This window comes from Gopherus evgoodei, chromosome 2, assembly GCF_007399415.2.
Source record: "Gopherus evgoodei ecotype Sinaloan lineage chromosome 2, rGopEvg1_v1.p, whole genome shotgun sequence".
NCBI classification, from domain to species: domain Eukaryota; kingdom Metazoa; phylum Chordata; order Testudines; family Testudinidae; genus Gopherus; species Gopherus evgoodei.
This window is the reverse complement of record NC_044323.1, coordinates 169,540,759-169,568,266: the sequence shown is the minus strand read 5'-3', so window position 1 is coordinate 169,568,266 and position 27,508 is coordinate 169,540,759. Positions and strand designations below refer to the sequence as shown.

The window sequence follows — 27,508 nt, the reverse complement described above, 5'->3', positions numbered from 1 at the left end:
AATTGAATTCTGAGAAGCTTTGTGGATTTTTATTCTTTTCATTGCAGTAACTTTCTTTTCTTTATCCTGTCATTTTTTATTTAGATGATTGCTATTAACAATATTTTGAAATTATAAATGATGTTTTAAATAATTTAACCATATTATTTCAAACTGCAAAAAAGTTCAATTCAAGTTTGCTTTTAGATTAAAGGGAAGGTTCAAGTTGCTGCCTATTTTATTTTACTTAAGCTACTTTGCTCATCCGTAAAACAAACCTAATGCAGTTTTCATACAGAGCTTGATCCCAAAGTGAGTGAACTAAGGGAAAGACTCTCACTGATTTGCTTGGGCTTCAGATCAGGCAAATAGCAAAGGTAATTTCCTGTCTACTTACCAGGAGAAAATATACCATCTGCTTCCATTTCTCCCCATCCAACCATTTCATGCATTTTCTTGAGAAGGATCTCCTCCATGACAACAAACACTGGAGCTATTTCATATGTAAACCTAAAATATGTTTTAAAAAAATAGCAACAGGCTGTTTTCAGAAATGCATTTCTATTACACAAAAGAGGCACAAAAGGAATTAAGACAACTTGATTTAGGAATGATATAAGGGGTGAGACCTTTCCTTTTTTCTTACCCATTACCTTCTTCTTTCTCATCCCATATAATATCCATTATCTGACTATACATTTAGAATGTGAAAATATTACTGTAGATACCTGAGGTGGTGAAAGTAGACTCTTTAATTGTGCCCACTGAATCTAGAAATGGTGTTCTAGATTCTCATTTACATCTGTGTAACTATTGACTTCACTGGATTTATTTGTTGTTTGCACTGGGATGGCCCAAAAAACACAGCTCAGCTGATTAAAATAGTCCAACATTTCAGGGTCATTCCTCAAGTGAAGTTTGCTTGAAATTATAACATGAGACAATGTTACACTGTCTGTTTATTGCTACAGCACTTCTCAGGTGTGCTTTCTAATGTGATGTCCTGGGCACTGAGTGAGGCAAAGCATTTAGAAGATTCCCACAGAACCATGTATAGATGGCCCTATTAGATACTGGGGAGCTGCTGAGGTGGAGAGCTAAAGGAAGGTATTTGTAGATGAAGTTGGAGAAGGCTCTCAAACCAAAGTGACCCGATTGTGTGCAGACAGACAAGAAACCAGTGTTACAAGTGTAGACAAAGGACTAGAGAGAGACACAAAGTTCGCTTATTACACACATACTCTTACCCTAATTCACAATATCTACATGACTCCAAACCAATTTAAAAGAACTTTTCAGTCACTCATATGAGCATTTATATGGACTCTTAAAAATACAAAGGAAAGGAGGAAGATCTAAAATTGACTAAATTTAGGAGTGATGCAGTGATTTTTACCTGTAAAAACTGAAATACCTACCAAGCTAAAAAAAACCCAAACACTGTACTGTTTGCTGACTGACATATTAGTCATTGGTTTTGTGTGGCTAATGCTGCTCTGTAATACAAAGGGAAAGATATCAATGTTTACTAGGCACTTAGTGAATGAAGGTGACTATATCAGAACATGACATTATGACTGTATCGTAGCATACAGCTTGAAGGTGTAGCTATTTCCTGTTCTCTCTTTGACTGAAACTACTTATAATTGTGCTGCTCTCCAGACACATATTTTTATGTTCTATTTTTTCTTAGAATTGTATTTAGTTAAAAAACATAGTTATAGCTAATCTGGTGGTGTACCTACACTATTCACTATAGACCTATTAGACCTCCAGTTAAAAGAGAAACAATTTTGATTGAGCCAAAAAAACTATACCAAGAAAACTCTTAAATTTAGTTCAAAATGTCCAAGTGAAAGACTATAATCTGCAGTAACCAGCCAGGATAATTTTACTAAACAACTCACAGCTGTCTATTCAGTTTCCATCTCAATAAACACCCCAGCTTTTTTGTTATAGAAAACAATAGCAGGAATTTACTTTGGTTGAAAGAAATCTGGGGCTTACATTTTCAAAAAAAAACCACAAATAAAACTGAACCTGCAGCCAGAGTTCAGCATGCCTATTTTTAACGTGTGCAATACATGAACAAGTTTGATTGAAGTACAAAAATTTAGGCTAATAAATGTAAATTACATTTGCATGCCAGACTGTCAAAGTGACAAGCCAGTTAATAATACATTAGTGCTTGTCTAGGCCCTGATCCAGCAAAACACTTGAGCACATATTTAACCACATACTTAGTACCCTTCCCGTTGAGCTACTCACACAGGTAACATTAAGGAAAGGTAAGTGTTTACTGGATTGTGTTCATAGTGTTTTCCTAAGTAGATCTGAAAGTAGTTTCCAAAGACGGGTAAGCATTATCATCCCCATTTTTAGACTATCAGATACATAAATTCTGCTGTATGTGTATACATCTGTATATATATCTGTAAGCTGCAAAGGGTTAAGATGTTACTGTACACTGACATTCTGCACACTTTCTCCAGCTAATCTTTCCTATGGGGTTATACAATGCATGTTTTTCTGAAATGTCTCCAAAAAAATGTGTTCCAATGTTCTTGTGGATAGTAAAAATCACTAGGACATTTTAATTGGGAAATAGGGACAGAAATACAGTGTGGCTGAAAGCTGCTTAGGTGCAGCATTGTTCATCTCTGTGAACACTAGTTTCTGTTCCAGTGTCTTTAATTATGTTGTCCTTTCAGAAAAGAAAAGTTTTATTATTTTCCCACATTACATTATAAACCGCAATGAGCTGCATCCCATAGAATGTATGACTGGAAATTATGGATGTAAAATACTTGGTTTTAGGTACATAGAAGGTACATTGGCTAACTCTACTACCTCCATTCTTCCTTTCTAACCTCCCTACAGTCAGTCTCTATGAGGTGCTCCCACCTTTGGCTTTGTGATGTCTTTTCAGTAAATACATGCACTTCATGGCTTAAACCTAGTACTTTTTAACTTCTCCTGCCTACCAAGACCACACAGTCTACTCCACATATTCTCCACAGACAATGCATCCTCAATAATCCCTTCAAGGCCTCTGCTTTCACCTCCCTCTCAAAAATTGTCCACTAGGTCCCAGAGCTCAACAAAACTTTTCCGTAAAAACTTTTTTTTTTTTTTTACAGAAAAATGATTATTCAAACTACATGAATTTTCATTTTGGTCCAATTTTTTGTAAAAAGAAATAGAAACTGATTTTTTTATATGCTGAAAACTGGTGTTTTTTAAAACCAAAATAGTTTAACAGATTTTTATTTGAGGGAAATGATTTTTTATTGAAAAAAACTAAACTTCCTCCATCCACACAAAATTTGTGGGGGCAGGGGATAGAATTTTTCAAAATTCATTGTGGAAAATATATATTTCAGTTAACTCCACTAGATCCTTTATCCCTTCCAGGAAGCATCCAGTTCTCAAATTCACTTTCTTAGCCAAGTCTCTCTCTTTCTCCCTTTCCTTATCTCAAACACCCGCCCTTAATCATTTACACTCCTTGGAGAGTAATATACAAAATTCTTACTAAGATTATTAAATGCTATCAACAAAAATAAAACAAATTAGAGTTTTAAAAGTTCAGTATAATTGTTACAAAGTCTTATTTTACTGGAAAACATGTGGCCAAATCTCCAAGATGAAAGCCTTGAAAGTATATGGATCGAATGTTCCAAAAACCGCTTCTTAGTTTGCAGCTGCAACTTGATGCACTAAAAGTTTTGTCCATGCAGTTCTTCCACTCCCAACATTTAGCATGCTCAATCCTTGATTTGCATTTATAAATCAGAGAGTTGAGCATCTAATTACCCATTATGCATGTGCCAATTTAAGGTTTTGTGTTCACTAAGATGTCTTGGGTGTATCAAAAGTATTTGAGGGTGCAGAATTGCGCATGCCAATCCAGAAATCTAGTTTGAGGTTCCTTGAAAATATGGCAGCATGTGCCAAAATGTTCATTTTGGCCATTCAGTCCTACAAGTTTCACAAAAAAAGGAAGATTTTGCTGTGTTATGGTTATGATGAACATTTTGTATATACTTAATTTCTTTGTGTTTTATTTCAGAAATTCTTCTAGTGAGAATGACAGCTCTGACATTTTGTTATATTTTATGTTTAATTATAATAGAATCAATTAGCTTTAAGTTGCGGTTGGGATTTCCTGGGAACCCCTCTGATAGAGGCTATGGCAGTGAATCAGTCCATCCTTTGGTTGACCTAGCCATGTTCTCTTCTCAGCAGTCATTTTCAGGCTATATTGGTCAGCTATGAACTCTCTAGTGGAGCAGGGGATGTGTGCAGTCTGTGTCCTGCAGTCCCTCTCCAGGAATTTTCCAACATCAGGGGCCTTGGTCATGTGGATGTAACTTGGGACTGAGTCTAGTCCTGTAACATTAACAGGGATGTTAGTGATTTTGAGTTTCCATTGTTCGGTGCTGATGTGTTTTGCAAGCGAATCCTGTTATTCCCTCTACTCAGTACATCTGTGTACATTTTGCCCCAAAATAAGCCTGGATCATTATTAGCTGCTCTTAAGTTAAAATAATTGGCTGATAGTTTTAAGACTGCTGTCTGGAGTATGTTTTGCTTGAAAACAACCAGTGAGTTTACATCCAGTGCAGGCTCCTTAACAGCCATTGTCACTTTGCTGTACAACATGGTTTATCTACCTCAGTTGTCCGTGGTGCACAGATTCCTGCTACCTAGCCAACACTATTTATGCAAGTGTTCACACATTTGTTTAAAAGATGGGAAGTCTGAGCTTGCTTGTTTTCAAATATGTACTTTGCATTCCAGAAAAGTAGAAAAAAGTGGCTGGCTTTTGTTAGTATTTAACTTGTAAGGAAAGACTGGGATTTAGAGTACATACATGTTTGTATTTGCAGTAGCTGACAGCCATTCGCCAGCTAGTCCAACAATGTCAAGGCCACTGGAGAGTTGGTTGAAGTAGCGAGGATGTCCTAAAATGAAACAAAAATAAACCAGAATCTGTGTAAGAGATACAAATACATTGTTCTTTAGCTCAGTCCCCAGTTAACTTGTGTTGATAAGGACAGTGAAATCAGTATGGAGAATAAGAAAGCGTTGCTTTAGGTTAATGTTGAGGAAAGAAGCCTTCCTTAAAAAGAGGTATGAAGTGGAGGGAGGGATAGCTCAGTGGTTTGAGCATTTACCTCCTAAAGCCAAGGTTGTAAGCTCAATCCTTAAGCAGGCCATTTAGGGAACAGAGGTAAAAATCTGCCTGGGGATTGGTCCTGCTTTGAGCAGGGAGTTGGACTAGATGATCTCTTGACATCCCTTCCAACCCTGATATTCTACATAAAGCCTAGGACATTCAAGTCTTTATTGAGCAAATTAAAACTACATTTTCCAATTAAGTAGCTTACTTTCTACTAATACCAGAATTCAAATCATTCAAGACAACTTGTCCCTTATATTGGAATGTGGGTAATATTTTCAAAAGCATTTAGGTCAATAAGATTTGTGATTAAGAGTATTTTTCCATTTGTGATCAAAACCCTTGTACTATTCTGAACCAACTGTCTCTAAATCTAAGGATATTTTTGAACCCAATGTGCTATCCCTTAAACCTGTGTACATGCCAAGTCAATTCATATCTAAAAAGGCGTTAAAAATAAATCTACACAGTTGGAAAAATTGTCTAAATATTTTAGAAACCTTCCTAGTGTCATGCACTGCAAAGGCGAAAGAGAACAGAAAAACAAACAAAAACTCAGCCCTGTCTAAAATGTTGTCAGTTCCTGTATCTAACCCTCTTTAATGAATAATTACATTAAATTATTTAAATAAAGAATTACGTTAGTGAATAATTCATGAAAGTGTTAACTAGTTCTCTTGAGGAAGTGACTTCTCACTCCCTTGTTTCTTACTGTATCAAAACAAGTTGAGAGCAGAACAACACGCACACCACCCACTGGAAATACAAGATAAGGAAAAAAATATTTAAGGAGTTACATGAATCTGGCAAAACTAAGAGTCCTGGACAAATTGATTCCAGTATGGAGAAATGTCAGATCTCTAAACAATGATATATGTGCCTGTGAAGATATGAGAGATACATTTTTGCTGTGGGGGACGCTATGTTACCTGTTTTAACTCCATATTTTAAGGTATCCCTACAGTCAACAAGTATCTGTTCCAAAGGCTCTGGCTGATCATGCAACTCCAAGCTGAACCCTTCCAAGCCTTCCAGAAGCTGATGGGGGTGATGAAAGTCCAGAACTTTACTCTTCCCATCATAGGCTTTTTTAATGTAATTCAGGAGAATTTCTACCACTTCAAGCAGGAACTGGTCTGTTAATTCCTCACCATTCCTAGTAGGCAACAAGTCTAGGAAGAAATCAAGGGAACATCAGTGTAATGTTAACAAGTACTCAGGAGTCGGGTTGGTTGGAGACAAGGCACACTGCTTTTATTGACTTCCCAAATGCTCTGTTCAGTCTCACCCTGCACAGGCTTCTGGGAATATCCAGTTTTCACTGAACATGCTCAGAAGTTTACTCTAGTTGCTTCCATCGTTGTAACACATTGTGGTGTTCAGTGAGCATTCAGACCCAGATCCTCCAAGGTATTTAAGAGCCTAATTGCCACTGAAATTATGGAAGTCTTAACTGTTCATTTTGAGGAACTGAATCCTCACTGCACTGGAAAATCAATGGGAGTTAAGCTCCTAAATTCCTTTGAGGGTGTGGGCTTAAGTGCATAAGGTGCTTGGAAAAGATCTGCTTTATTCGGTGACCAGTTCCAACTGACTGTGCATAACAACAATAACATGAACTTCTGCAGCGTCCCGCCCAGACTCTTTTCACAGGAACCTCAGCCCTTAAGGGCACAGTCTCCATTACCATATTGCTTATCCCTACTATCATCATGTAAGGGCTTGGCATGTTAACCCTTTTGTAGCATTCACGATATTTTGCACTTCTATAGCATCTTTCATGTGCGGAGCTCAGAACATAGATGCAGATAATGGGAAAACAGAAATTTTGCTCAGTGACCTAACTCTCTAACAGGGTGTTCAAGGGCCAATTCAGACTGGAAAAGGATAGAAGGGCAGGGATAATTTCCTGCTAGTACAGAAAGGAGATTTACTATGCTACTATTTTCAGTTTGATTCACAGATCCAGAAGACCACAGCTCCCTCTCAGTCTACTAGTGACAATGCAATTGATAGGATCAACATTTCCCTCATCCTCTTCCCCCTAGAAAGGAGGGGCAAGATCATCCATAAATCCATGAGTCTCTGCTGCCTCACCACCATGATGAAAATACCCCTTGAACCCATTCCCTTGTACTCAGTGGCCTGTGAAGTAGGAAGAGAGAAACTCCTAGGTCTTCATTGAGCATAGGCAAAAATCCTAATGGCTTAGCTACCCCTCCTCTGATCTATGGGTACAGGCTACAGGAACCCTTGGTTCCTCCTCAGGGTGCATATGTGTGTGTGGTAGGGTTGCCAGGCATCTAGTTTTCGATCGGAACACCAGGTCGAAAAGTGACCCTGGCGGCTCTGGTCAGCACCACCAATCAGGCTGTTACAAGTCCAGTTAGCAGTGCTGTGGGTCTAAAGGAGGCTAGTCCCTACCTGTCCTGGCATCATGTGCTGTCCCCAGCCCGAGCACCGTCTCTGTACTTCCATTGGCTGGGAACCACAATGAATGGGAGCTGGGGTGGGGGGGGCGATACCTGCAGGAGAGAGCAGTGCATGGAGCTCCCTGTTCTCCCCCCCTCGGCCAAGGAGTCAGACCTGCTGGCCACTTCCAGGGCCCAGCGCAGAGTCAGGATAGGCAGGGAGCCTGCCTTAGCCCCACTGTGCCACTGACCGGGAGCTGCCCGAGATAAACCCATGCCCCAACACAGAGCCCCAACCCGCTGCCCCAGCCCTGAGTCCCCCCAAACCCCCTCCTGCACCACAAACCCCTCATCCCTAGCCCCACCCCAGAACCTGCACCCCCAGCCCAGAGCCCATACCCCCTCCTGCACCCCAAACTCCTGCCTCAACATGCAGCCCTTTCTTGCACTCCAAATGCCTCAGCCCCACCCTCAGCCTGGACCCACCTCCTGCACCCCAAACCCCTCATCCCCAACCCTACCCCAGAATCCTCACCCTCAACCCCCGTTCCTCAACCCGCAGCCCCCTCCCACACTCTGAATCCCTTGGCCCCACCCCCTAGCCTGAAGCCCCCCCTTCCTGCACTCCAAACCTCTCATCCCCAGCTCCACCTGGAGCCCTTACCCTCTCCTGCACCCCAACTCCCTGCCCCAGTCTGGACACCCCTCCCATACCCTGAACCCCTAATTTCTGGCCCCACCCCAGAGTATGTATCCCTAGTTAGAGCCCTAACCCTCTCCTGCACCCCAACCCCCTGCCCCAGCCCCGTGAAAGTGAGTGAGAGTGGGGGAGAGTTAGCCACCAAGGGAGGGGGAGTGAGTGGGGGGCAGGGCCTAAGGGAAGGGGCGGGGTGGGCCTCAGGGAAGGATCAAGGCTAGAGTGTTCAGTTTTGTGCAATTAGAAAATTGGCAAACCTAGTGTGTGTGTGTGTGGTGGGGGGAACTGCTGGTTCTTGGCCTATCAATCTATGGAGGGTGGGAAAATATGTGGGGGGACTTCTACTACCAGTTTCGCCTGCTGGCTTTATTTAGGAGATTTGTTACCAGATTTACAAAGATTAGAGAGAATAAGGAGTAGAGAGGGAGAGACTGGGAACAGAGAAGAGAGGACACTTCATCTTCATTGTCCTCCACCTTTCCCCATTGGTCTTATAAAATGTAGTCATCAAGCTGAACCATGACACGTCTCCACAACAGGCTGTTTAGAAACAAGGAATCTTCCTAAGAGAAATACCAGACAGAATTTGTTGGCAACAAAAAGGAACAATTAAATAAAGGGTTGGTTGTTTTGTTGTTTTGTTTTTTTTATGTCACACTTACCCGATGCATAGATATTTGAAAAATTAGCCACAAGGATCTCAGAGTTAGTGTCCTTTTCCTTCTCTTCACTTTCTCCCTGAAAGCTAGAGATATGTTTCTCTCTCAGCTGGGAAGATTCTTGATGGACCCGTTCATCTGGGAAAATGCCACCAGATTGAAAAAAGAAAATGGCTTTAAATGATTATTTGCAATATAGGAATTTCCAGACCAGATCAGATGACAGTCCATCCACTAGTCCGGTATTCAGTCTGTGACAGTTGCCAGAGTCACAGTTTCAGGGTAACTGCACCTGTATCCCCACTCCAAGGTCCACTCAAGGAGTGTCTAGTCAGTCATCATCAGCCCAGTAGGGGCCCTAGTAGTTTACTCTTCCTTCCAAATCACCCTAGCTGCTTATCTTTTGGGGTCGACTTTGATATAATGGGATGGCTTGTGGGATAATGTGCTAATCAACATGAGAAATGATCAAAATGTGGCCTCTAGCTATTTACCTACTATTGTTTAAAACATTTAACAAACATTTAACTTCCTTTGACAAATGTTTCATACAGCCCTTCAAGCTATTACTTCTGGTCACCATAATTTCAAATTCTGACAGATGCCTACCTAACACATTTCCCATATTTATGAGGTTTTCTGAAAGGAATCTCTAAAAAGCATTGCCAAAGTATCTATATCCTTACGATGCATCCCACAGGTAAGATTCATGTCAGAAGATCTGCCAGTGCAAGCCAAACAAAATAGTTGACTTCTGAAGGAATTTGCCTGGGGAAAAAAAAGGAGGCCCACATGATTTAACCTGTTATCTGACTATAAAGCTAACTTTTCTTTTGACTTCTGCCTGCACACACTCTGGAAAGAATTTGGACTTGGAGATGGATTTTAAAAATCTCTGTTTGCCAATGAAGTGCGTCACAGGAGTTAATTTGACACATTTAACATTTTACTCAGATAAATTGCCACCATATCTTAACAAATTTGGGGGGACATGGCTGTAGCATAAGTAACAATTGTCACTGGGTTAAGGCACTTATTTATTTATTTATTTATTTTAAGTACAATAGCTAAATCCTAGACTCTGTTTCATTATCACACCGAGCTAATGCTTAAAACAGCTATCCAAAGAGGCAATTACATTAGAACAAACCTTATATTCATCAGATAACCATCTGTTTAGTTTAATAAAAGAAGGTGCTTTCCTATTTTGGTTGTTGGATGGAAATGACTGATTTACCTAGGCTTTTAATTTTCTTTGATGTGATTCTTTTCATTAATTTTCTTTGATGTGATTTTGGGTTAATAATTGGAGGGAGCACAAAATATAAGGATCCATGTTTTGGGGGATTTTGAAGATGGAAATAATTGAAGCAAATACACCTTCTTTTCACTCATTGCCCTAGTGCAGTATGGTAGAGGCATGATGGGCACCACAGCTCTTGCTCACAGATGTTGGATCTCCTTTGCTCTCGGTGTTCTCTGGTTATGTGTTTCAAACAACAACATTAATACTAATAACCAGACATTTGCTTAAGCAGAACAGCAAAATCAAGGCAAGAAATACAACTTTGAAATGCTGTTGTTTACATGCAAAAAGAGGTCAACGGGTGTAGTCCTTGGAAACCCATACACACAGTGTCCCTAAAATGGATATGGGAATCTCCTCCACTCACAAAGGCAATACAGATTAGTCATGGGGACTGCAGGGAACAAATTAATATGAGCTGGACTGCATATAGTCACTGACTGGACAACCATCAGACAATAATTTACAGTCATGCTGGAGGGAATTTTTAATTCTTGTTTTTCCTTTTCAGTTCATAAGCAGACTCTCGTTACTATTTTAATTCCATGTTTCATAATTAAACAAAGAAATTTACTTGCATCAAATACAGTTATAAGACTTGATATTTGAACAACAGCTTCTAATTTTGCAGTGCTGTTTTGTAGGCACAAATAACAGTCACATGTCTAACTGCACTATTGTGCCTAAAATTAGATAATACCAGGTAAACAGCTAACAATTTAAGTGTTCAAAATGCACCTGCAAAACTAGAGGCTGGGATAAGGCCTCTATTAAGGTTGTGCCCTGTACTGTACTCCTTACTCCGTTACTACCAATGCCTTATGATGTCAAAAGGGGGGGGGGTTACCTGAGTGAAAACTCGTAAAATATAAACCTATCTGTATTTTGGCAAGTATTTTTTCACTTAAACCACAGCCTAAAACCTAAAAGTAGCAGACATAATTGACTGCTAAGTAACTATGCAGTGTTATTCTAGCCACCTCAACCCCAGGATATTAGTGAAACTAGGTCAGTGGGTAATATCTTTTATTTGACCAACTTCTGTTTGTGAGAGAGACAAGCCTTCGAGCTTACACAGAGCTCTTCAGGTCTGGAAAACTTACTCGGAGTGCCACAGATAAATACAAACTGGAATAGATAGTTCAGGATAAGTAAATAAGCACATTTCAAGGTGAAGTTGGCATAATTAAACCACCCCCAACAAGCAGCAGTAGCTATATCAGCGAGAGAGAATCTTCTGCCAAAAAAACCCTGTCACACCAGCATTTCTGTTGGTGAAGCTTATGTCAGTCAGAAGTTATTTTTTTCACATCCTTGACTGACAGATGTTTTACCAACAAAAGTGCTAGTGTAGATGTAGCCTCAGTTTCCAAGACCTGAAGTTGAGCTCTGTGTAATCTCAAAAGCCTGTCTCTCTCACCAGCAGAAGCTGTTCCAATGAAAGATATTACCTCACCAACTTTGTCTTGCTAAGTAACTACAAAGATGACATCTTTTCCAGTGGGTGTCTAACAATGTGCCAATTTTACTTATGAGGGAAATGCACCAACTGTTCTAGTTAAACTAAAATAAGTATTAGCAATTGTATAACTTCAATATCTGTAGTATTCCCTTGATAATTCATATATGTACAATATTTTAGGTGATCCCAGGACTCCAATAATTGCAGAATTTGCAGTGTTCAAACAGCAAATATTAGACACAATGAGAAAACAGAGTGTGTATTTTCAGTCTGAATAACTGTTTCAACACAGTTAAAATCAAATCTTCGTTTTAACTCAATTGAATAATATAACACCCTCTTGTTTTTCTGTTTATACTAATGTAGAATGATAAAAGGCCACTGTGTTCTGTTACTGAAATCCTCCACAGGACTCAACTGTTCTCTCTAATGAATAAGAAAATATGATTAGGATTCCATTAGCTTTAAACTATGACTGTCCTCTTGATACAAGTCAAAGCAAAGCAGTTCAAAATTCTGATCCATTTGCTTTTCTGTGTTTAACCAAATATCTCTCCATCGTTTATACCAATACTGGAGAAAGTACTGTCTTTTTGTTTTGGTAATAGAGGATTAAGCTTTATATACTTTATATGTATTTTGAGAAGATAGCTTTCTTCTTATACCCATTTTATACCAATGCAACTACCCTGATTTCACAGAAGCTACTCCCAATTTGAACTGGTGCAAATAACATCAGAATCAGTTGCAGCAACTTTGACTCTGAATTTACTGGATATTTTCTCATACATATTTTGAATGTGATCATTAGTGTGAAATGGGCTGCTGTAGGGCATTATCTTCAGAAACACACCTGATTTTTTCTTTTAAATATGATTAACAGCTAGACAACTAAAGAGAATGAATGTCAGGAGAGAAAGCAAAGATGCAGAGTGTAAGCAGAGACTTAATCCTGATTTGTTTTCTTCTATAAGCAGTGAAGTTTAACATCCTAATGAACTGAACACTACTTTGGGAAGGAGTGGTGGAAATTGTTTGGTTTTACACTGTTTTGCCTCAACATACCAAGCATGTAATAGCTTTCCAAAAAACACCTCTCATTTTCACTACCCTTTCTTCAGACACAAAGACACTGCTAGTTACCATCTTGCCCCTTCTCCCCCTTTTTTGGCATGAACAAGTAATATATCAGACTCTATCACCAAAATGTAATCATCCCTCTTCAACATTCTCTTCTTCCTCATCATTTCATTATATCACGTCAGACAGCTATAAATCAGACAATTAAAGGCATGATTCTAACTCACTGAAGTCAGCTGGAGTCTTAACATAGACCGCTAAGGGGTATGAAACAGACTCATATTTGTATTCTTTCCTAGGACAGACCATGCAGTGATAGTACCATATACCTGTGTATAGTTAAAGTCATATCAAAGACCGTCTCACTTTTTTAAATTGGTTACATAAACAAACTTTATTTTGATTTTTTAGATGTATATATATAATTTCATACAAAGTCTTTCAGTGAAGAGATTATTTAATGTAATCTTTGAACTTACTTGTCTTGTTAGTACCTGTCTGGAAATCCATGTCTATGATTCTCTGAAGAACAGCACCGCACAGGAAAATGCCCTGAGTAATAAAAAGTACAATTTTGCAAACAAACAAAACAAAAGATTGTGTTCATCAAGCCTATGTGCAGCTGAACTGATTTGTCACAGATACAGATTTATCTAATGTTTATATTCTTTCTATGTATTGCTCAGAGTTTCTGGGCGTTCCTACAGTTAAACTAAATGGGAGGGGAGGTACAATTTTTTTCTCGCTCTCTTTTTTTAAGCGGCTAGCACCAGTTTGTTTTTAAAGTAATAAACACCTTTTTCAAGGCTTCCTTAGAAACCTCTAATATAATTAAAGTAGTTTGCATGCCTACCAAAATTTCCCTTTAACATTTTCAACTACTTTGTGTATCTGTGGCCCAATCTTGAAAGGTGCTAAGTACCCCTAGCTTCCATTGACTTCAGTAGGAATCAGGGGTGTTCAGGAACTTGCAGGATCAATTCCTTGCTCTGGTGGATTTATGCAACTCTCTCATTGATTTTGTTGTGGGGGGCGGGGAAGAGAAACAGAAGCAATGTGTGTGCAGTCCAGTATTAGAGCTGCCATTGAAGATGGAATCTTTTTTTTTTATTTTGTTTTCACCTGAAAATACTAATCTGTTACTCAGATATGACCCTTCTCACCAAACATTTGCACTTCCTCCTCGTGATTTCCTCTTTCTTCAATTCAAAAGCTTAGAGCATGAGTTTCTCTTTTAAAACGGAGCAGAGAGAGACAGGACTTACTATTAATCTTATTTGAAAGTGCTCTTGGTGCTTTGAAAAGCCTTTAATCTGACATAATTGAGGGCTTAAATCTTGCATTAATCTAGTCAAGCTCCATCCCATTTTACTCACCCGTAGGCTTGTGAAACTGTGGTGTGTCTCTCCTTAGTTTTCTTTATGGCTAGCCACTTTCTCTTCTTGCCAGGATAGAACTTCTCTGAGAACAAGCTGCCTGCTTAATTGGGAATGGTTTTTGTAGGGTATAACTCTGCTTGCTAGTAGAGGTTTGTACCACAATGAGTCCTGCAGCAGAGGGACTCTATCATCAGGTGATGGAGGTAAGTGGGTCTCCAAGTTTGGAGGCTCCAAAAATTACAAGAGATTTGATGCAGAGGGAGAAGAGTTGATGCATGCTCAGGCTGCAGAGCCAAAGTCTCTTCCCCTGACGTTTTGCTTATTGGAAACTGAGACTCAATTCCTGGTAGGTGGAGCCTATGTTGAGACCACTAACTGAACGGTTGCAGGCAGGCTGTTCAAATAATAAAATAAAACACTTCTTTTAAAATGAAAAATGCTGGAGTTGTCCATCTCAGAGCAGATCCGATCTACTATCTCTCATGGTTCTACATGTGGCTCTCTTGTCATTGTCATGGTGGATTGCCCAGGCAATTGTGGATATTGGTAATGTACAGTATCCTACCAAACTCATGGCCATGAAAAACATGGCACGGACCGTGAAATTTGGTCTCTTCCCGTGAATTCTGGTCTTTTGTGCGCTTTTACCCTATACTATACAGATTTCACAGGGGCAATCAGTGTTTTTCAAATTGGGGGTCCTGATCCAAAAGGGATTTGAAGGGGAGATTGCAAGGTTATTTTAGGGGGTCAAAGTATTGCCACCCTTACTTCTGGGCTGCCATCAGATCTGGGTGGCCAGCCAACAGCCGCCGCTCTCTGCCAGGGGCCCAGATCTAAAGGCAGTGCCCCGCCAGCAGCACTGCTGAAGTAAAAGTGGCAATACCATACTATACCATCCTTACTGCTGAGCTTCTGCCTTCAGAGATGGGCAGCTGGAGAGTGGTAGCTGCTGACCAAGGGCCCAGCTCTGAAGGCAGCAGCACAGAAGTAAAAGTTCTGCAGCCACTGCCCGTCATCCCAGACGTGCATAACTATGTGATCCCACCACTCAGTGTTTGTTTCCTGAGACCAAAAGCAGTATTCCACTATGGTCAGCACCTCCGTGAATGCCACAAGCAATCTTGTGTCGTAGATACTACATGTGGTGAGATCAATGTCACACTCCTCTTGCCTTTGTAGTTTAAGGAACAACTCCACTGCCACTTGTGACGTGTTGGTCAGAGTGAGCAGCATACTGGTCAGCAGTTTGGGATCCATTCCTGCTGCCCAAAAGAGGCAGGGCACACAGTACAGAAACCGCAGAAAGATGGCGCCATATGCAGATGGAAGCACAGCAATTGCTTGCATCATGGGGCATTGGGACAGGACCCAGGATGCCCCACAGTACCCTTCCCCACCGTCCTCCCACAACTGTTAGTGGCAGAAGAGGAAGAGATGCTCTGTGGGATAGCTACCCAGAGTGCATTGCTCCAAATACCACTGCAAGTGCCACAAGTATGAACACGCTATTGTGCAGGCAGCTGTCAGTGTGATCACACAACAATGGTTTTCCTTCTGCGCGCTCTGAGTGATGCTGTAAATGCTGGCGCTGTAACTTTGCCAGTATAGATGTGCCATAAGTCTCCCCATAATAGCTGGATGATGATAATCCATACTTCATGGGGAATTGTGAGGATAAATACCTTAAAGATTGCTAGGCCCTCAGGTAATCAGAGTTGCATAAGTACCTAAGATAGATACCATCACCAAGCACCATCAAAACTTTTTGGGTTTGTTCCATATGGTTATACTTTCCTACCTTCCAAACAATAACAAATTTCACTCCAAGTTATGGTTGCAAACTAACCAGAAATCTCTAGCCGAAACTGGTCCACTTACATGCAAAACCACAGAGCTTGCTTGGCTTGGGAGTAAAGCTATCAGTCAGTCCAAGTGTGCCAGAAATATTCTTTAACTTTTCAACTGAAGTGTTTTGAGTTTCAAATTTGTAATGAAATCTGAAACTGGGTGGAATTTGCAGGCCCTCATTGCCTGGTGCAAACATTTTCCAGAGCTCTAGTGTCAACCAATTTAAGAACAGACTTATTTTAAAAGGCCTTTTTAAAACTTAGATTTGTTACTGACACTGTAAAACTGTTATAATATCATTGCCCCCTTTTGACCCAGAATAGTAAAGACACAAAGAACAAAGATCCCCAAGTAATACATTGTTGTAAGAGAAACATATCACTTACTTGTGAAAAGTATCAGAGGGGTAGCCATGTTAGTCTGGATCTGTAAAAGCAGCAAAGAAACCTGTGGCACCTTACAGACTAACAAACGTACTGGAGCATGAGCTTTCATGGGTGAATTTCATGGATGCATCTGATGAAGTGGATATTCACCCACGAAGGCTCATGCACCTATACGTCTGTTAGTCCATAAGGTACCACAGGACTCTTTGCTGCTTTTACTTGTGAAAGGTTCTGGGAGGGATATTTTGGGGTGTGTGCAGGAACTGCAAGTCTCCCATTACTATTAAGTGTAGGAAATACAAGAATTCTTGCCAATAATCCATAAATATTCTCACAAGTTGTTTCTGGTTTGCAACAGACAAACAGTACAGTAAACTTCCTAATAATAGTGTACTCTTACTCAAAGATGAAAGTAGAGCATCCACTCAGCAATTAAAGCTTGTTCGTGAACAGCTCCCATTGACTTCAGTGGGATTTGTGGGTACTCACCACTTCTGAAAAGTGGGCCATTTTTATTTAGATATCTAAATGTGGCTTTCAGAGCCTAATGTTTAGATACCCAAGTTTATAAACTCGGGCTATTGGGCTCATAGATAGCTTATTTTGGAGATGGGAGATTGTCTTCCATGATGTGCTTAATCCACCTGGGGCTCAGAGAGGCAGTCAAACTACAGCACCCACAAATTTTCATTTTGTTGTTGAAAACCAAATTTTGTATGAAAAAAAGAGTTAAAGTGTTTAAAATATTTAACCAGCGCTGCTGAGGATGACATAGATTATGTGACTGTGGCATCTGCTGAATACAGCGCTGTTTGTACCAGTACGGGTACGCTCGCAGAAGTTGGCACTGAACCAGCCACTGAGGGTTTGATGGGAAGTTCAAAGTTGAAAACAAGCAAAAAATGCTTCCACCCAAAGGGTCCAACTTACCTCACTCTGAAAATTACCTGGCAGCTCCCCAAAAGGCAGTTGGGGAGAGGCCCTCCGTCACTTGCTGAGGATGCTGGGAAGGGGTGCAATGTCCCATCATGGCATTCTTCAAATGTATGTAAGATAAAGTAGTGCCAACAGTCTAGTCATAATCTAGATGCTAGGAACAGCATGGGATGTGCCTATTGGAAAGGTGTTTGTATATGTTTCTTGGGCTAGGATTTGGTGAAATGCATCACTTCAGGTTTGGAACCTTTTTCCAAACTGGAGTGAAGGTTCCCATATTAATTAAACCCATCTTAAATTTTGGTGAGTTTGGTTTTGTATGAACCTATTGCACCACCATGGATGTATTAGATCTCTCTCTGCTAACTAGATTAATATATTTAGTGCCACATTTGAGTGAGAGAACCACATACAAAAATGCACATGAATTAAACTTCTACAGTTACATAAATTACTATTTCATCTTCTAATTATACATTTTCACATGCATTTGCATCAATTTTACCCCCAAATGAAGATATGTAAGTGTGTGTATATTTTTGCACATAATTTAGCATCTTTTGTCCATAATTTGACTCAAGAGGCTACATTTTCATCATGTATAAAACGTGACTGCAGTTATGACAACGCACCGCAATTGCACATAGATATTAGTTTTAAGATGTTCACATATTTGCTTATGCACATACCATAGTAAATGTATGTGCATTTGCAGAAAGGGTGCATGCAATTGCAAGCCTATATATTGTAGACATGCTGATTTTTACAGATTTATTGTTTTTCCAACTTCCATTACCATCCATAGGAGTTATGCTTATTTATCTGAATATGGAATTTTGCCATTATTGTCTGTACGAAATGTGTGAAACTAAAAACATGAATATTTACTAACCTCTAGAATTAAACCGTTAATCACTTATTTCACTAACTTGACTCACAGCTACTCCACCTTCTAATGCTAGCTTTATATTAGGAAAGTACAGCTAGGTCAGTCTGAACCCCACATTTACATTTGTTGTGTGAAAAGGCAAAGTGAAAAACCAGCTCTCCTTGAGTAAGAAAACTGGCATTTGGATTCCAACTGCCAATTTTGGTTTTAAAATGGATGGATGCTGAGGGCAAATATCAGCAAGAGGAGATCTTGGACACATTTTGAAAAGTATCAGATTTTAGCCAGCTAAATTATAAAATACATATATTTTATAATTTGTTAATTATGAGTGTATTGGTGAAATAACATTATAGGTTATTAACAGTTGATGGTTATGTCTTATCTCATCAGAAGGGCAATTAATTTTCCACTAAATCTGCAATAAATCTAAGATTTTATCTGTCACTTTTAAGTTTTGATAAACAGCTTCAAAAGATTAGGCTTGAACATCCCAAACCACCAGGAGCTGAAAGTCATGCCATCTCTCTTTGTAAAATTAGTTTTCCCTAGATTTGTATTTTTAATCCACTTTTTTCTCAACCAGGTGCCTCTGCTAGTCTATAGCCAATACAGCTGAACCAAAGATGCCCAGCCCAGCATGAGTGTATGTCGTTGCACACCCACTTCCTTAGAGACTCTGCAACGGTGATGCAGTAGCCATATTTCTATAGGCCCCAGAAGGTTTTGTGTTACTACTATGCACTACTCGAAGCTTCCAATGGATTTATGACTCTACAGCACCATAAACTTGGTACTCTTGAGGAAAATCATTAGTAGTGTGTCAGACTTTGCTCAAATAATAGGCTATACTTCTGGCAGATAAATGAAGCAACTGTGAAGCCAAGAGGTCAAATTTTGCCCTCACTTAAACCCATACAACCCCACTGAAGTCAGTGAGGTTGAAGAGGTGAAATTTTTGATGTGATTATAGATCATTCCTGAAGTACAAACTGACATACCATTAATGTTAGCACTATGATATAGAAAAAGTCAGAAAGGTTCTTAAAGGAGCTGCTTGCATTCTGTCCTTTCATGGAGGGAATTCAAGATGAGGACCATAATAAAGCCTGCCACAACAATTCTGGAAGCTGTAAAAGCTTTTTTTGCCTTTCAACCAACTCTTTGGGCATTGCATGTTCTCCAGAAATATAATTTGAACACAAAATTAATCTTACACAGTTTCTAAATTGGTCAGCTGTATATATAGATTAAGGACAGTGACACGGTGAATCCCAGCCTCCCTTGAACTGCAGCCAGTCAGAAGGTAGTAAATCAATAAGAAGTGCTCTTCTGTTCTTATTAATTCTTAAAGCAGATTGTCTCAGAGGGGCTAATTGAGATAAGTATTTATCTACTTTAACAATCATTGGTAAGTTATTTTATGAATGGTTAACATTCTGTCTCAATGTCTCCACTGTAGTGTAGCAATCTAGTGCTGTACCATAAGCTGAATTGATGACATAAAATTAACATAGCCGACTGCAGGAGGAACCCACCATAGAAAAATCCTCTGATTGTGTGACAGTCATGAGGGCACTTATGACAGCCCCTTCCTGGATCTGAAATTAGGGGTCATGGGTTGGTGGGGAGAAGTGAGAGGGAAGGGAGCATGGCTGGGACTGTTAACAGAGTGCCATATAAAAAGATATAAGTATGTTCATACATACACGTGTGCACGCACACAGTGCAGATGGTTATGATTTACAGAGCAAAAATAATAGAAGGGAAAAAAAATTGGATCTCACATGAGGAGTCAGAGTAACTGAATTTGGACAATGTGTGCTGTGCCCTATAGACTAGACCTTCTAATCTGGCATTTGAGTTATCGCTGGCAAGAGGCTGAATTCTTTGCAGCTTAAATAAAATTAAATTAGAAGCTGAGATACATGGAAAAATTATGTGATAATGTTTGTGTCGAAATATGAAAGTATTAGATTAATAAATCTAACCATTTGTGTAATTTGAATGAGTATGATTTTTTAGTTCATTTATTAGTAATGATGAAATGTTACAAAGAGGGAAAAAGGTCAGATATCTGTATGTATATGTATATATAGATAATTAAGGGTGCCATCCACTGGCATATCAGAAAATGTTCATAAATCTGAAGGTTCCAGTTGTTGTTGGGCTGCACTGCAAATAGTTTCTGGGTTAGGAAGCTCTTAACAAGGGCTTGTGTTATGTTCTTACATTCTTATGACTTTACTCCACTAGAGCCAGTGGAAAATTTTCAGTTACAACTTTTTATTGGAGAATGTCTTTTCAAACGAAGGAAAATGTTTGATTTTTTTCCTTTTGTACAATTTTTAATTTCTGATGAAAAAAACTGAAATGAAAATGTTGATGTTTGGGGGGATTTTATTTTTTAATTTCTTTTTAAAAAATTCTTTCTCCTTTTCCCAGAGGGAGGAAAAAACTCAAAAAAAGTGAAAGTAGTTTTTTCCTCCCAAAACAAAATTATTTTATTTTATCTTATCTTATTTGGTAAAAAATAAAATTAAAAAATGAATCATTTTGAATAAAATGATACATTTTCACTTTCATTTTCTCTGTGTGTGTGTGTGAGTGTGAGTGAGGGAGACAGATTTTTGTGACCAGCTCTGCCAGGTGCTTTGATGATTCCCAGGTGCGCTAGAAAGGTCTTATCCAAAGCCCATGGAAGTCAACAGAAAGACTCCCATTCATTTCGGACTTTGGATCAAAGCCTAAAGCTCTTGGGGAAGCTGTACTTTGTACTTGTATGGGGGGAACTGGCCTACACACAATTCTCCTAGGATCAGGACAGTACAAGGAAGGCTTAAAAGTGAAAACCAGACTTTGCAAATCCTTCCATAAACCTCCTGATTTGCATGATACACTTCTCATCCTTAGCTTATGGATGCATTTCGTAACACTGACAGAGGAATATTATTCAGTTCAACACCCGCAGGAAGTTGTTTTATCTGCAGTGTTTCCATGCCTGCACAAAAATGTCTGATTTACTTATTAATGAGCTTCTATTTGCTGATAACCGTGTGACAGCTGCAGCGGCACAGCAGCCAGCAAACAGCTGTAAACAAGGGAGTTTCAGAGGGAGTTCTCTTGGAGGAGCATGTTCTTTTATTTTGTGTATTGTATTGTGTAGTTTGTATGTGTGGAGGCTGCTGGGGCAGTGTGCTGGGAGAGAAGCTGAGTCCTGTTTAGTGAACGGGGCTTACCTGCTTAGGGGTCCTATAAAAGTAGCCAGCCAGTCAGGCAGCGGCACAGACCGCTGCAGCGGCACAGCAGCCAGCAAAAAGAGCTGTAAACATGGGAATTTCAGAGGGAGTTTACAGCGGGAGGTTGTGGGGGAGACTAAGACCTAGGCAGAGGAACTGACAGGCTAGTTAAGGGAGTTGGTGGTGGTCTGCCAGTGTTCTGAGGCCTGTTGGGGGTTTGTTTTGTTTTGTGTTTCTTGGACTACCAGGTTTTAGGTGGGAAGGCTATGACCGATACAGAGGCAGCAGTGAAAGACACAATGAGGATGACTGGATGTGGAAGCTGCAGCATGTACATGATCCTGGAGGGGGTACCTGAAAAGAGTTTTGTCTGCATGAAGTGCCACCTGATAGAGATGATGGAAGAAAAGATCCGAGGGCTGGAGATGCAGGTGGAAACTCTGGTTGAGTTTAGAAGGGGGTTCGAGCAGATGATGGAGCAAAGACATGAGGAGGCTGAAGGGAAAAGCTCAGACTTGCAGATGGAAGCAGGACCAAAGAATTCTGAGGAGAGACTGCTAGGTGAGGAAAGTGGACGGTGGAAGCATGTGACTAAGAGAAACAGGCAGAGGAAAAGACGGGCCAGTGAAGGAGAAATAGAACTCAGGAACAGGTTTGCAGAGTTGGAAAATGAAGAAGGGGCACAGCAGGTGGTCACTGAAGGAGAGAGGGCAAGGAAAAAGAGAAGAGCTGATAGTCCTACAGGAAGAGGGGAGGAGTCAATGGAGGCAACACCAAATATGAGCCCCAGGAGGATTGCAAGGGTGAATAGGAATCGAGAGGACTTGCAGCCAGTGGGTGCAGGGGATAGACCGGAGAATCACACTGTCACCAGGAAAAGGCAGGTCTACGTGATTGGGGACTCCTTACTGAGAAGAATAGACAGGCCTGTAACTAGAGCTGATCCAGAGAACAGAAAGGTGTGCTGTCTGCCGGGTGCTAAGATATGGGATATGGACCTCAGGCTGAAAAGGATCCTAATGGGAGTGAGAAAGAATCCATTGATTGTCCTTCATGTGGGAAAGAATGATACGGCTAGATTCTCGCTGGAACATATCAAGGGAGACTATGCCAGACTGGGGAAGATGCTTAAGGAAATCGAGGCTCAGATAATCTTCAGTGGGATTCTGCCGGTTCCTAGAGAAGGGCAACAAAGGCGTGACAAGATTATGGTGATCAACAGATGGCTCAGGCAGTGGTGCTATAAGGAGGGCTTTGGGATGTACGGCCACTGGGAAGCATTTCTGGACAGAAGACTGTTCTCTCGGGATGGACTTCACCTGAGCAAGGAGGGAAATAGACTTCTAGGATGGAGGCTAGCCCAACTGATTAAGAGAGCTTTAAATTAGGAATTTGGGGGAGATGGTTGGGAGATGTCCAGGTGATCTCCATGCCGGAATTTAACCTTGAGAGGGAAGAAAACAAAGTAAGAGGGGATAGAGACATGGACAGAGGAATTGACATAAGGAGGAAGGGTAGTGTAGATACCAGTCTAACAGGTGATGTTGGTGGTAGAATGTCTGTGCCTAACAGGGTACAGAATGTGAGTGAAGCCAAACGGCAAAAATTAAGATGTCTGTACACTAATGCGAGGAGCCTAGGGAACAAAATGGAGGAACTAGAGCTATTGGTGCAGGAAGTGAAACCGGATATTATAGGGATAATAGAAACATGGTGGAATAGTAGTCACGACTGGAGTACAGGTATTGAAGGCTATGTGCTGTTTAGGAAAGACAGAAATAAAGGCAAAGGTGGTGGAGTAGCATTATATATCAATGATGAGGTTAACTGTAAAGAAATAAGAAGTGATGGAATGGATAAGACAGAGTCTGTCTGGGTAAAAATCACACTGGGAAAGAAAGCTACTAGAGCCTCCCCGATATAGTGCTTGGGGTGTGCTACAGACCACCGGGATCTGATTTGGATATGGATAGAGACCTCTGTAATGTTTTTAATGAAGTAAACACTAATGGGAATTGTGTGATCATGGGAGTCTTTAACTTCCCAGATATAGACTGGAGGACAAGCGCTAGTAAGAATAATAGGGCTCAGATTTTTCTGGATGTGATAGCTGATGGATTTCTTCACCAAGTAGTTGAAGAACCAACAAGAGGGGATGCCATTTTAGATTTGGTTTTGGTGAGTAGTGAGGACCTTATAGAAGAAATGGTTGTAGGGGACAACCTTGGTTCGAGTGATCATGAGCTAATTCAGTTCAAACTAGATGGAAGGATATACAAAAATAGATCTGGGACTAGGGTTTTTTACTTAAAAAAGGCTAACTTTAAAGAATTAAGGAAATTAGTTAGGGAAGTGGATTGGACTGAAGAACTTGTGGATCTAAATGCGGAGGAGGCCTGGAATTACTTTAATTCAAAGCTGCAGAAACTATCAGAAGCCTGCATCCCAAGAAAGGGGGAAAGAACCATAGGCAGGAGTTGTAGACCAAGCTGGATGAGCAAACATCTCAGAGAGTTGATTAAGAGAAAACAGAAAGCCTACAAGGAGTGGAAGATGGGTGGGATCAGCAAGGAAAGCTACCTTAGTGAGGTCAGAACATGTAGGGATAAAGTGAGAAAGGCTAAAAGCCATGTAGAGTTGGACCTTGCAAAAGGAATTAAAACCAATAGTAAAAGGTTCTATAGCCATATATATAAGAAGAAAACAAAGAAAGAAGTGGGACCGCTAAACACTGAGGATGGAATGGAGGTTAAGGATAACCTAGGCATGGTCCAATATCTAAATAAATACTTTGCCTCAGACTTTAATAAGGCTAATGAGGAGCTTAGGGATAATGGAAGGATGACAAATGGGAATGAGGATATGGAGGTAGCTATTACCACATCTGAAGTAGAAGCCAAACTTGAACAGCTTAATGAGACAAAATCGGAGGGCCCAGATAATCTTCATCCAAGAATATTAAAGGAACTGGAACATGAAATTGCAAGCCCATTAGCAAGAATTTTTAATGAATCGGTAAACTCAGGGGTTGTACCGTACGACTGGAGAATTGCTAACATAGTTCCTATCTTTAAGAAAGGGAAAAAAAAGTGATCCGAGTAACTATAGGTCTGTTAGTTTGACAGCTGTAGTATGTAAGGTCTTGGAAAAACTTTTGAAGGAGAAAGTAGTTAAGGACATTGAGGTCAATGGTAATTGGGACAAATTACACGATGGTTTTACAAAGGGTAGATCGTGCCAAACCAACCTGATCTCCTTCTTAGAGAAGGTGACAGATTATTTAGACAAAGGAAATGCAGTAGATCTAATTTACCTCGATTTCAGTAAGGCATTTGACACGGTTCCACATGGGGAATTATTCGTTAAATTGGAAAAGATGGGTATCAATATGAAAACTGAAAGGTGGATAAGGAAGTGGTTAAAGGGGAGACTACAACGGGTCTTACTGAAGGGTGAACTGTCAGGCTGGAAGGAGGTAACTAGTGGAGTTCCTCAAGGATCAGTTTTGGGACCAATCTTGTTTAACCTTTTTATTACTGACCTTGGCACAAAGTGGGAATGTGCTAATAAAGTTTGCAGATGACACAAAGCTGGGTGGTATTACTAACATAGAGAAGGATCTGGATATCATACAGGAAGATCTGGATGACCTTGTAAACTGGAGTAATAGTAATAGGATGAAATTTAATAGTGAAAAGTGCAAGGTCATGCATTTAGAGATTAATAATAAGATTTTTAGTTATAAATTGGGGATGCATCAGTTGGAAGTAACAGAGGAGGAGAAGGACCTTGGAGTATTGGTTGATCACAGGATGACTATGAGCCGTCAATGTGATATGGCCGTTAAAAAAGCTAATGCAGTTTTAGGATGCATCAGGCGAGGTATTTCCAGCAAAGATAAGGAGGTGTTAATACCGTTATATAAGGCACTGGTGAGACCTCATCTGGAATACTGTGTGCAGTTTTGGTTTCCCATGTTTAAGAAGAATAAATTCAAACTGGAACAGGCTCAGAGACGGGCTACTAGGATGATCCGAGGAATGGAAAACCTGTCTTATGAAAGGAGACTCAAAGAGCTTGGCTTGTTTAGCCTAACTAAAAGAAGGTTGAGGGGGGGATATGATTGCTCTTTATAAATATATCAGAGGGATTAATATTAGGGAGGGAGAGGAATTATTTAAGCTTAGTACCAATGTAGACACAAGAACAAATGGATATAAACTGGACACTAGGAAGTTTAGATTTAAAATTAGACGAAGGTTTCTAACCATTAGAGGAGTGAAGTTCTGGAACAGCCTTCCAAGGGGAGTAGTGGGGGCAAAAGACATATCTGGCTTTAAGACTAAGCTTGATAAGTTTATGGAAGGGATGGTATGATGGGATAGCTTAATTTTGGTAATTGATCATTGGTTATCAGCAGGTAAGTATGCCCAGTGGTCTGTGATGGGATGTTAGATGGGATGGGATCTGAGTTACTGCAGAGAATTCTTTCCTGAGTGTTGGCTGGTGAGTCTTGCCCACATGCTCAGGGTTTAGCTGATCGCCATATTTGCGGTCAGGAAGGAATTTTCCTGCAGGGCAGATTGGCAGAGGCCCTGGAGGTTTTTCGCCTTCCTCTGCAGCGTGGAGCATGGGTCACTTGCTGGAGGATTCTCTGTAGCTTGAAGTCTTCAAACCACAATTTGAGGACATCAGTAACTCAGACATAGGTTATGGGTTTGTTATAGAAGTGGATGGGTAGGATTCTGTGGCCTGCCTTGTGCAGGAGGTCAGACTAGATGATCATATTGGTCCCTTCTGACCCTAAAGTCTATGAGTCTATAACACTAGTCTACAATTTTTGAGAAGTCATCTGCTTCAGAGATAAAGTGTGCTATTTATTATGTATTTTGATGTGCTGAATTCAAATATGACAATTAAAACAACTGATTGGCTACTGTTTCTAAGATATTTAAGTTTTTATATTTTATGTCTATGTATATTGTGTAGAGAGTAGAGTTTTAATCATAAATTGTAAACCTAGGTCGTTTCATGTGTTTATGGTTGCTTTACATGATAATATTTCACCTGTCCTGTTTATGGAACACTTTAAAAATCAGCAAAAGAGTTATATAAATAAAATTTATTATGAAACAAAAGGCAAAAAACTATTCTGTACATAGTTTAGTCCTATTCAGTGTCTACTCGGCGCTTCTTGACTTGTCTCTTGTATTCATTAAATGGAGCATCTCCTGTCACTGTCCAGCAATAGTCTGCAAGCATTGATGGGCTCCATTTGCCCTGATAGCCTGCCAGGAGATTCCACTGCTGTAGTCTGGAGCCCAACAGCTCTGCCTTACTCTTGGGTAGTTCCAAATCCCTGACAAGGTCATTCAGTTCACCTTGTGTTATGAGGTGTGGTTCAGAGGAGGAGGATGGGAGAAAATGTGGGTCCTGTGACATTGATGGTTCAGGACCAGAAGTTTCATCCTCTTCCTCTTCCTCATCTGACTCAAGCAAGAATGATTCTGGTGCATCAGGAACCGGCAGTCCTTCTCCGTGGGGTACTGGGCGTATAGCTGATAGAATGTTTGGATAATGCACAGTCCACTTTTTCTTCTTTGACACACCTTTCCCAGCTGGAGGCACCATGCAGAAGTAACAATTGCTGGTATGATCTATTGGCTCTCTCCAAATCATTGGCACTGCAAAAGGCATAGATTTCCTTTTCTTGTTCAACCACTGGCAAAGATTTGTTGCACAAGTGTTGCAGCATATGTGTGGGGCCCACCTCTTGTCCTGATCTCCAATTTTGCAGTCAAAATAAAGGTGATAGGCTTTCTTAACCATAGTGGTTATACTGCGCTTTTGTGATGTGAAGGGTATGGTTGTGTTTATTTTAAATAAAATGTGGTTTACAGGATGCTTATGCATAGGGAAGCATGCTGTGGCTCACCGGCCTAGCAACATTCTGGAGAAGGCCATGGGGAGGGGTGTGAGCTCGGCATGTGGACTGGAGCACAATGAGCATGTGATAAACAAACCCATATATGGGTTTGTTTAATTCTGA

At 40.3% G+C, this 27,508-nt stretch overlaps 1 protein-coding gene across 2 annotated transcripts in view; it reads right to left on the bottom strand.

Moving 5' to 3' along the window:
- The window catches only part of LOC115646429 (glutamate decarboxylase 1-like), a 72,951-nt gene that overhangs the window by 30,567 nt on the left and 14,876 nt on the right, over positions 1-27,508 (bottom strand). The window contains exons 3-7 of one of the 2 annotated variants that reach the window (XM_030552233.1): positions 13,259-13,331; positions 8,935-9,069; positions 6,094-6,336; positions 4,856-4,946; positions 377-489 (exon numbers count right to left, since the gene is read on the bottom strand). In XM_030552233.1, the coding sequence (XP_030408093.1) occupies positions 377-489; positions 4,856-4,946; positions 6,094-6,336; positions 8,935-9,069; positions 13,259-13,331 (655 nt within the window). Of the gene's footprint in view, positions 1-376; positions 490-4,855; positions 4,947-6,093; positions 6,337-8,934; positions 9,070-13,258; positions 13,344-27,508 lie in introns of those variants that run through there. The other variant, XM_030552234.1, reaches the window with a different exon arrangement.